The sequence below is a fragment of the Myxine glutinosa genome, chromosome 4, assembly GCF_964187855.1.
Source record: "Myxine glutinosa chromosome 4, kmMyxGlut1.1, whole genome shotgun sequence".
Taxonomy (NCBI): Eukaryota; Metazoa; Chordata; class Myxini; order Myxiniformes; family Myxinidae; genus Myxine; species Myxine glutinosa.
The window spans coordinates 128,360,273-128,372,053 of NC_136264.1; the positions used below are offsets into that span (position 1 = coordinate 128,360,273).

Below are 11,781 nucleotides of genomic sequence, written 5' to 3' on the forward strand. Positions count from 1 at the left end.
CGAGCAGATGGAAACGGCGTTCACGGGCGCGAAGCTCGCCTTGGCTAACGCCACCATGCTCGCGCACCCGGCGCCCGATGCACCGATCGCCCTCACCACCGATGCCTCGGACTACGCGGTGGGCGCGGTGCACGAGCAATGGGTGTGTGGAGCTTGGCAACCGCTGGCGTTCTTTAGCCGGCAGCTTCGCCCGCCCGAACGCCGTTACAGTACCTTCGACTGCGAGTTGCTCGGGCTTCACTTGGCGGTCAGGCACTTCCGCCATCTGCTCGAGGGCCGTGCGTTCACTGCCTTCGTCGACCACAAGCCGCTGATCTTCGCGATGGGCAAGGTCACCGAGCCGTGGTCGGCCCGGCAGCAGCGTCACCTCTCGGCCGTGTCCGAGTACACGACGGACATCCAGCATGTCGCGGGGAAGGACAACCCGGTGGCGAATTGCCTTTCCCGGGCCGTCGCCCACGCAGTCCACCTCGGCATCGACTATGCCCGGATGGCAGCGGACCAGGCCGCTGACCCCGACGTCCAGGCCTTGTGGACCGCCGTCACGGGCCTCCGCATCACCGAGGTGCCGTTCAACGGCGCGGGCGCGGCCCTCTTGTGCGACGTCTCCCTCGGGCGTCCTCGCCCCATCGTGCCCGCGGGCTGGCAGCGCCAGGTGTTTGACGCCATCCACGGCCTGTCCCACCCGGGCGCGAGGGCCTCCCAAAGGCTGATCGCCGACAAGTTCGTCTGGCATGGCCTCCGGAAGGCCGTCCGCGGCTGGGCCAGGACGTGCCTCGCGTGCCAGCGCGCCAAGGTGCACCGGCACACCCAGGCCCCGTTGGCCCCGTTCACGGTGCCGGAACGCCAGTTTGACCACGTCCACGTGGACCTGGTGGGACCTCTGCCCCCCTCGCGGGGTTTCACCTACGTCCTCACCATGGTGGACCGCACCACCCGGTAGCCGGAGGCCGTGCCCTTGGCGTCGACAACGGCGGCCGATGTCGCGCAGGCTTTCATCGCCACCTGGGTCGCCCGGTTCGGCGCCCCCTCAGACATCTCGTCCGACCGCGGCCCCCAGTTCACCTCGGAGCTCTAGGGGGCGGTCGCGCAGGGGCTCGGGGTCCGGCTGCACCGAACCACGGCCTACCACCCCCAGGCTAACGGCCTGTGTGAGCGATTTCACCGCTCATTGAAGGCCGTGCTCCGGGCCACCCTCCGCGACGGCGGCTGGGTCGACAGGCTCCCCTGGGTCCTGCTGAGCCTCCGGGCGGCGCCCAAGGAGGACCTGCGCGCATCCGCGGCGGAGTTGGTCTTCGGGCAACCGCTGCGGGTGCCGGGCGAGTTCCTCCCCGACTCCACGGCACCATGGTCCGCGGCACAGCAGCGCTCCGCTCTGCAAGAGACCGCCCAGAGGTTCGCCCCGGTGCCAACGGCATGCCACGGGCACCCACCGACGCACGTCGCCCCGGAGCTTCGCACGGCGGAGTACGTCTTCGTCCGCCACGATGCCCACCGGACACCACTGCGGCCCCCGTACGACGGGCCTTTCCCCGTGCTGGAGACCGGGGCGAAGCACTTCACCCTGGACATCGGCGGTACTCCTGACCGCGTTTCGGTGGACCGCCTCAAGCCGGCCCACCTCGACGTGGACCATCCACCGCCAGTGGCCCGACCCCCACGTCGGGGCCGCCCCTCTGCGGGCGGACCCCCGGCACCGCCCAGCCCCGCCGCCCCCCGGTCCTGCACCCATCCCAGGGGCAGCCAGGGGCATCCCACCTGGCATCCCTGCACCCCGGACGCCGCCGATCGCCAGGGGGCGCTTCGGCCGGGTCATTCGTCTGCCCCGCAAACTGGCCCTCCAGGTGCGCGGGAATTCTGGGGGGGCGCGTGTGGCGGACACAAAAGCCCACTGGCGTGGTGACATCATTCCGCGCACCAAGTGGGCGGTGGCCACGCCCGAGGGGTAGGCGTGGCCTCATGATATACACCGGGCGCGCAGCCTGGAGCGCGCCAGTGTTACAGTGAGCTCTTGAAATAAAGACGCTTATAAGTTACCGCTTGTCCGCTTCCTCCTTGCTCGCAAGCAGCGCGCGTAAGGCCGCGCTTTAACTGTACAATTAATTAAGTGTGTGTGTGTGTGTGTGTGTGTGTTTGTGTGTGTGTGTGTGTGTGTGTGTGTGTGTGTGTGTTTGTGTGTGTGTGTGTGTGTGTGTGTGTGTGTGTTTGTCTGTTTGTGTTATCCACTGCCACCGCTCGCTTGGATTAACAGGAAATGGTAGTAACTCTACACCTCTTAGTCTCATCCACGGATATTATCTCGTATTTCCTATATTTCTGTGAGTCTGATTTGCATCCGGGAACACAACAATTATGATTAACCATTCTGAAATTGCCATTCTTTAATTTAAATTATGAAAATTATGTTAAAAAGAAGATTTGAATTACACATTTTGCGCCAGCATGGCAGGTTAAAAGTGCCCGCCAAGCAGACGTCACTGAAAACGCACACACGGCGCATGCGCGAAAGGCCTTGTTGGCATTCATACGTCCTTTTGAAACTCCCGTATTGGACAGATTATTACAGCAATTCCTGACAGAAAATCTATACATTTTGAATGGCTCATTCTAAAACAAATGTCCTGTGTGAGTATTGAGTGATTCAAATAAAGTAGGCTGGCTTGTGCTGGTACACTGGCTAATTTCTGTTAAATTTCCAAGGTCACTACATCATGGGTTCAGCAGCGCCACAATATTGATGCCAATCAAACTCATCGTTGAATCCCACCGAAATATGCATTCACGAGACAGATAGGTCGATTGACTTCCCACTGCTGTTGGCATAGTCTGTGGAATGGTGCATCTCGTGCGTGGTGGGCCCTTTCTCCTAATATGATCAAACAATGCAAGAATAAGATCGGTTCATTTACATAAAGCATCCCTGGAGTCGTGGTTCATAAAACGACTCGTTGCGAGCCAAGTTTAATCCTACTATCAGGCCCAAATGAACAGGCTTGTTGGTTCTTCAGGGCATGCTCTTGCAGCTTGACATATTTTGTGCTCATGGAGACAACACATCAAATTAAGTTATAAAACGGGCAAAGTGAAAGGCACTATCTTAGCCACTCTGTAGACCATTTACTTAGTTGCTTTTAATTGTCATCTGTATTGTCCACTTCAAAGTAGCAACCATTACTCTGAAAAAAAACGATGAAATGAAGAGGTGATGAGGAAGGTACATTGTGATGGAAGGGAGAAAACAAAGCACAGGTGAAGAGAAGGAACAAGGCAAAGGATAGACAGAGGAAATGGAGCAGGGTTAAGGAATGTGTTGAAAGAAGGGAGGGTGATGACTAACATCAACCTTACATCACTCACCAGCACCATACTACATCACACTTCCAACCACAACACAGCCCATACAAACACCAAGCCACACAACCTCAATCAGTAGATGGAAATTTTGTGTAAAATAGCAGTAAATTGTGATTTTTTTAAAATTGAAAATAAATATTACGACAATAAAATTGCCCACATTAGATGAAGGACACTCATCTGGTTTTTCGTAAAGTCACAAACCAATACAGTGCCTTCACAAAGTGTTCACACCCCATGGTTTTTTTCACATTTTGTTGTGTGTGTGTGTGTGTGTGTGTGTGTGTGTGTTTATCTGTGTGTGTTATCCACTGCCGCCGCTCACTTGGATTAACAGGAAATGGTAGTAACTCAACACCTCTTAGTGACAAGACTAAGACTTAGACTCATCCACGGATATTATCTCGTATTTCCTATATTTCTGTGAATCCGATTTGCATCCGGGAACACAACAATTATGATTAACCATTCTGAATCTAATCTACAGAATGAATTTAAAATGGATTTAATTGAGATATTTTGTCACTGATCTACACATAATACCGAATGGTGACAAAGTCAAATTTCTTTCATAGAAATTTTTACAAAAAAAAAAGAAGATGAAAAGCTAAAATATCGAGTCAATAAGTATTGTTATGTTTGTGGGGGTTGGTGAAGAAATGCCTTAGGAAAGTCAGGAATGTATAGTTTAGCATGGACTGTGTGACGTGTAGAAAGCCCATTTTGATGTACATAAGCAGGGCAACCATGCAGGTTAAGAGTGTTTGCATGTCACCATAAAGGGGCGTGGCTTTTGTGTTAACTAGTTCTAGGGTATAAGATTAATAAATCCCGGTGTGTAATTGGCCCCCTGTGTTTTTTTCCCTTTGTTCTTATAAAATTCACTCGACCAGCCATGCAATTGGCACATTGCCACAACCACACCGACAAGCCCGACAGAAACACAGCACATTTGCCGATCGGCAAGGGAACCCTGAGACCCTTGAGAGATCTTGAGAGAACCCTTCAGAGATCTCGCGAGATCTTTGTCGGCAAGGTCACGTCTTTTCGAAGCTGTCCATGCGCTCACGCTTTCGAAGTTAAGTAATTTTTCACAATTGTGTTTTTGTCGAAACTGTATCTATCTTTCGGTGTGTGTACCTATAGTGTGTCCTTAGTAAGATTCTCGGTGTTAATTTTTCATATCTGTATACAAAATCATCGGTTAATTCGTGTCGCGTATGTTGAGGCCTAGTAGGCTACCGTGTCCTACCTTGAGACTTTGTTTTTCTCTCAGTGGTCCGTCGATTGTGCTGCAATTACTTTCGTGCTCTGTTTTTGTCCCAGTCTTTCACCCCATACTTCCTTGTTTAAAATCTCAACTCAAAAAAAAACAAAACAAAAAAAACAAAAAAAATTTTTCCTTCTCTGTTCTTATTCGTTGTTCTTATTCATTTATTCGTTGTTCTTATTTGTTTGTTCGTTCTTCGATCACGTGTTTCACCCCCATTTCCATTTTCCATTTCCCCAGATAGTTTTCACTGCTCAATTTTAAAATGTTTAAACTTTCCCCTGAAGAACTGTGTTCTGTTGTATATTATACCACCTTTTTCTTCTTCTTCTATAAAAGGATGCTTTCGACTTGCTCACCAAATCTATTGATTCCAAAAAAAAATTCCATCTCTTGCAGTTCCTCTTTTCTACATTCCCGAAACTCTCCTGCACTCCACCCCTCCTCCAGCGTCCTCAAACGTATTTTTGACTCAAAGGTCACAAGAAACTCATTTTGCAATAAATGTTCGTTTCCCATTAATCGTACACTTTCTAAAATCCAATCTCACCCATCCCCTCCAAATCTTCCCCTTCACCCCTCCCCTCCAAAACTTCCCTATCACCCCTCCCCTCCAAATCTACCCCCTTGCCCCTCCCCTCCAAATCTTCCCCATCACCCATCTCTTTCAAATCTTCCCCCTTGCCCCTTCCCTCCAAATCTTCTCCATCACCCATCGCTTTCAAATCTTCCCCCTTGCCCCTCCCCTCCAAATCCTTCCCATCACCCATCCCTTTCAAATCTCCCCCCTAGCCCCTTCCCTCCTAAACTCCCCCCACAACCCTCCCCTCCGAGACTCTCCCTCGCTCCTCCTCCTCAAAGCGTCCTCCCCGCTTCTTCCCCCTTCCAACTTTCACCTTCATCTCCCCCAACCTTCTGCTTCGCTCTTCCCCCTCCTCAAATAACACCTCACTGTGCCTCACCCAATCACCATCAAACCTTTTGTCCGCCAGATTCCTTCCGTTTCTCCAAGCTATTCTGAAATCTCTGACACACCTTCAACAGCTCTCCCTACCACTTCCTCCTCTTCCACATCTTACCCTACCCCTCCCCCCCCCCCCCACCCCATGTTCTGTATCCGATGCTCCCCCTTCCTCTTCATTAACGGTATGGACGTCAAACATCCGGGGCCTTCGCTCAAACTTGACTGATCTCCCCATACAGGTTGCTTCTGACAAACCAGACGTGATCTGCTTAACAGAAACTTTCCTCCTTCATGATATCTCTGATTCCTTGGTATCTCTCCTAGGTTACTCCCTCTTCCGGTATGATAGACCTGAGCCTCGTCCTGGAGGTGGGGTTGCTATCTTTATAAAACCTCTCTTCCTCACTCACCCTGCACTGCCCTCTCTCCACCTCACCCCCAGGAATACCTCTGGCTACGGCTTCCCCTTCACTCCCACCTTTTGTTCATATGTGTGTTGTACCGTCCACCAAACAGTGATGACTCCATCTACATCTCACTGTCTGATAATATGGACCAACTTCTATCTACCCATCCCAACTCTCTCTTCCTTATATGTGGTGATGTAAATTGTCACCATGCCAGTTGGCTGGGTGTGGGTACCTCTCTCACCAGCCATGGCTCCCCAGCAAAGGACTTCTGCGACTCACTGGGACTGACACAATCTGTCAATTTCCCGACCCGGATTTCAATCAATGGAGCATCTTCTCTTCTGGACTTGGTTATGACGAACTTCTCTGAAAATGTCTGCTGCTCTTCTTCTGCACCAATCGGCTCATCTGATCATGTGCTTGTTAAAGTGGACATCTCTCTGACCATTCTCAGAGAGCCTCCTCAGCGTCGACGAGTCTGGCATTTCACTCAGGCCAACTGGCACGGTCTTCAAGCAGCCATCAATCATCTGGACTGGTCTCCCATCTCTGACATCAACTCATCCTGGGAATTCTTCCAAAGTAAATTGCTCTCTCTCATGCACAGATTTATCCCATCTCGTCTTCAGTTGTCATAGCCTTCCTCCCATCCATGGTACACGGAATCTTGTGGTGAGGCTGTTGCCCAGAAACAACTTGCCTTCGTCTCCTGGAAAGCAAATCCAACGGAAGGAAATCTCATTTCCTTTCACAAAGCCCGAAACAAGTGTGTGTCCACCCTCAGGAGAGCCAGGAAACAATATCTCTCCGTTCTCAAGACCGAACTCTCTTATCTGTCTCCCTCTTCCAAATCCTGGTGGCATCTGGTCAAATCTGTTTCTGGTGTTTGTTCCCCTCCATCCCCTCCCTCACCTCAAACGGCTACACGGCTGACTCCGCACGTGAAAAAGCTGAATGCCTCAACTCTGTGTTTGCCTCTAAATCTTGTGTCCCAAACCCATCCCTCTCTGTACCCACCATACCCAGTCGTACCCAGCTGCTCTTGGACTCTGTGTCCTTTCCTCCTGACAAGGTGGAAAAGTTTCTGTCAACCCTCGACTCTGATTCTGCAACTGGACCTGATGGCATCAGCCCACGGGTCCTAAAATCCTGTTCTTCCGCTCTTTCACTCCCTCTCTCTGTTCGCTTCACCCTCTTTTTTGCTCAAGGTCATCTGCCATCTGCTTGGAAATCAGCCAACATCACCGCTTTGCACAAAAAATGTGCAAAAACAGATCCTAGCAACTACTGCCCAATCAGCCTTCTCCCAATTATCAGCAAAGTCATGGATTCCATCATTGCCTCGGAATTGAAATCTTTCCTCTTCTCCAATGGCTTGATCTCTGATCATCAATTTGGTTTCAGACCTGGTCACTCGACTCTGGACATGCTGCTTCTGCTTTCTCAACAATGGATGGAGGTCCTCAATGCCAAACAGGAAATTAGAGCTGTCTCCCTTGACATATCACGTGCCTTCGATACGGTCTGGCACCCTGCTCTGCTCACCAAACTCTCCTCCTTTGGTATCCATGGAAATCTCCACGCATGGCTGGCGGACTTCCTCTCTAGTCGGAGTCAACGTGTGGCCCTGAATGGGTTTCTCTCATCTCCTCTTCCTGTTCAGGCTGGAGTTCCCCAAGGCAGTGTTCTGGGCCCTGTGCTTTTTCTGGTCTTCACCAATGATCTCTCTGACCCTCTTGAAAATCCTCTCTATCTCTTTGCTGATGAATCTACTCTCTGTCGCTCCATTCCTCATCCCTCAGATCGGCAGTCTGCAGCCTCCTCACTCTCTGCAGACCTGGACAAAATCACAGACTGGGCAAACAAGTGGAACATGTCTTTCAATCCTGACAAATCTCACACTCTTACGATGTCTCTCCGAAAAGGCTGACTGGACAACCCTCCCATCCACTTTCTGAATAATCCTCTCCAAGAAGTTCTGTCACTCAAGCTTTTGGGTCTCACTATCTGCCACGATCTTTCCTGGGAAAACCACATTTCAAATCTGGCCTCCAAAGCCAGTCACCGACTGGGCATCCTCCGTCGTGCGAAGTCCTTCCTTGGCACACCTGAGCTCCTCACCACATACAAGGCTTTCATCCGCAGCTCAATGGAATACTGCTCTCCCCTCTGGGCTGGTGCTCCTGCCTCACACCTAGCTCGTCTTCACGCTGTTGAAACCAAAGCGTTCAGAATCATTGGAATCTCCCGCGATGAAGCTAACTCCAAGGGCCTTTCACTCACTCACCGCAGGCAGGTTGGTGGTCTTTACGTCTTCTACAGACTCCTCTCCGGCCTTGCCCCCCCCAGCTCTCTCTGGGCTCTGTCCCCCAAATATTCCTACAGGTCGCACAAGATCTGCCTGCAACCCTCTTATGGTTAAACTGCCAAAATCAAGACTCTGTGCTCACCTTCACTCCTTCATTCCTCTTTTCTCCCGCCTCTGGAACAAACTCCCTCACTCTCTTCAATCCCACTCCTCCCTCCAGGTCTTTAAAACAGCTGTTCACCACCATCTCTTATCTTCCCCCATCCAAAACCTTGATCTTTTCTACCCCCGCTAATTTCACCCCAAATCCACTTTTTTGAAATACCAACTTCTTTCCTGGAAGTCCTTGGTGTCCTTGTGTTTTATACTTCTCCCTTCCCATGCCTCCTCCCCCCAAGCCCGCTCCCTCCCACACATCTCCCGATGTCCCTGCTCTCAAATGTTGTGTTTGTGTGCTTCCCCTTCTCTCCCCATCTTGTCTACTGCTTTCTCTTTTTATATATTTTGTTTGTCTCTTTGATTTGTTTGTGTGATAAATGTTAGCACTTTCACGAGCCTAGATTCTGTATTTAAAAAAAACCAAAAAAAAAAAACCCCCCGCCCCCGAACATTCTCGATGGGCGTCAAGAAAGGCATGAGGCCCCGCCCCGAAGGGAACAATTGGTCATGGCCATGGACTGAAGTGGTGGGTCGCGGGGATTGGTTCGAGTGTGATGTCAGCGAGAAGAATGGAGGGTGCGTTCCCCCTCTCTTGCTCTCTTCTGGTCCTGGTTTCGTGAGGAGCGGATGCTTTCTGTCTCAGGCTCGGGGTGGCATCTGGCTCGTGTGCGCTTGCAAGGAGAGCTTTTCTGGAGATGTTGTGGACAACTTTCACGTTTTAGCATGAGACGGAGGTGTTGGTTGACGGTGGTGCTCTTCGGAGACAAAGGAGGTCACGAGTGAAACAAAGAAGGATCCTGCCTGCTTGCCTCACGCCGGCGGCTGGCTATAGGCACAATTCCGAGCCATCTTGTGTACTTCCCGCGCGGCGACTGTGGTTCGACAACCAGAAAGCCCTACCAGCCATTTGGGGACGCAAAGCAGAGTGCCGACCGATTATAAGTGCATTTTATTTCCTTTATCTTTCCCTGTGTCTGTATTTGAGTCTGTCTGGAGGGTCCTTCACCTTAGCCAATCACTATTAGTTTTACCTCAACAATTTTTATTGTCTTTGCATTTATTTTCATTAAATTCATTGTTCGTTGCATCTTACTTTTGTGTGTCTTGTTTTGTTTCTTTGTTCTGTGGGTTCGGATTAACCCCGCGTGTTTCCGATCAGATAAGGTTTCGAACCTTCCCGCGCGCGAAAAGATAATCCTGCCAAGTTTGAAATATGCCGCGGAGTTAAAGCTCGTTTCGGTCATCCGTCACCCAGGGGCCTTAACCCCGGGGACGTGACAGTTTTCAACCCTTTTGTTATGATACTCCAAATTTAGCTCAAGTGCATCCAATTTCCGTTGATCATCTTTGACATGTCTCTACAACTTGATTGGAATGGACCTGTGGCCAATTTAATTTATTTGACATGATTTAGAATGAAACACACCTTTCTATATAAGGCCCCACAGTTGACAGTGTATATCAGAGCAGAAACTCTACCATGAAGTCCAAGGAACTGTCTGTAGAACAACAGAGATAGAATTGTGAGGAGGTATAGATCTGGGGAAGGGTATAAAACAATTTCTAGAGTGTTGAAAGTTCCCAAAAGCACAGTCAGCTCCATCAATAGGAAATGGAAAGAATATTGAACTCGCCACACTCTTCCTAGAGCTGGGCGTCTGACCAAACTGAGCAACCCGGCAAGAAGGACCTTGGTCAAAGAGGTGACCAAGAACCCAATGACAACTCTGAGAGAACTACAGAGTTCTTGACCTGAGATGGGAGAAGCTGCCGGAAGGACAACAGTCTCTGCAGCACTTCACAAATCTAGGCCTTATGGGAGAGTGACGAGACAGAAGCCACTCCTGAGAAAAAAGGCACATGACAGCACAACAGAAGTTTTCAAAAAGGCACGTCAAAGACTCAGAGCATGAGGTAAAATATATGTGGTCTGATGAGACAAATATTGAACTCTGGCCTGAGCGCAAAGCGCTATGTCTGGCGGAAACCAAGCACAGCTCATCACCCATCACCCATCTAACACCATCCCTACCATGAAGCATGGTGGTGGCAGCATCAAACTATGGGGATGCTTGTAGGGATAGAGGGCACAATGAATGGAGCCAAATGCAGGCAAATCCTTGAGGAGACCTGCTACAGAGTGCAAAAGACCTTCGACTGTGGTGAAGATTTACGTTCCAACAGGACAATGACCCCAAGCATACAGCCAAAGTAACAATGGAATGGTTGCAGAACAAGAACGTGAAAGTCCTTGAGTGGCCCAGCCAAAGCTCAAACTTCAATCCCATTGAGAATTTGTGGAAAGACTTGAAGATTCCTGTTCACTGACACTCCCCATCCAACTTGATAGAGCTTGATCTACAAGGAAGGAAATCTGCACGGAAGAATGAGAAAAATTACCCAAATCCAGATGTGTAAAGCTGATAGAGACATACCCAAAAAGACTCAAAGCTGTACTCGCTGCCAAAGGCGCTTGCTTCTATGACGTATTGACTCGTGTTGAATACATGTAAATTAGATATTTCTGTGTTTCATCTTTAATTATTTTGCAAAAAAATCTTTAAAAAAAAAACTTCGACTTTGACAATACCCCATGTATTATGTGTAGATCAGTGACAAAAATCTCAATTTAATCCATTTAAAATTTGATACAACACAACAAAAGGTGATAAAATAAAATCAAGGGGTGTGAATACTTCCTGAAGGCACTGTAGATGTTGAATAAACATGAAAGAATGTATATTTAATAAAATATTTCAATTGATATGTTGAACCATTCATTCACTTTGCTGAACTCTGCCCATGAACATGTTTCTTTCATTTATACCATGGTTTACTTATATCTGTTCTGTAATTTGAAGTTGTTTTGTAGTTTGTTCTGAATATCACCTTGTATGTGTAAAGGTATTCCCACTACAAACTATGCGTTGGGGGATTCAGCCTCCTTCAGCCATTCAAACGTCTTTTGTATACGATGTTGCTTTTGTTGAAGGAAACAAAACTTGTTTTGAAATGGAATTGATATTGTCCATAATACAATGTACATTTCGATTTTAAACCTCATACCTGCTGCTGAGAGACATTGCAAGACATTCTATTGCCATATTCGCCTCCGATTGCCAGTCAGGACCTGTATTGTAATCTGGGTTATGTTGGGAGTGCAGAAGAAAAATGAATAAGGTCAGATATTCGTATCATGTCGGCAAAGTGAGTGTCAGGTGTCACAGTGTTTACTATAATATTAACAATGCTTTCATCAATTGTTTTTTTTTTCACTTCACTAAAACTTAAAGTACTGGTTGCTGTCGGTACATGG

The 11,781-nt window shown here is 49.1% G+C and overlaps 1 protein-coding gene across 4 annotated transcripts in view; it reads right to left on the reverse strand.

Moving 5' to 3' along the window:
• Positions 1 to 11,781, reverse strand: part of LOC137425194 (rho GTPase-activating protein 45) — a 137,945-nt gene that overhangs the window by 92,298 nt on the left and 33,866 nt on the right. For all 4 annotated transcript variants that reach the window (XM_068113364.2, XM_068113365.2, XM_078776398.1 and 1 more), the window contains one exon: positions 11,532 to 11,607. In XM_068113364.2, coding sequence (XP_067969465.2) covers positions 11,532 to 11,607 — 76 coding nt within the window. The remainder of the gene's footprint in view (positions 1 to 11,531; positions 11,608 to 11,781) is intronic.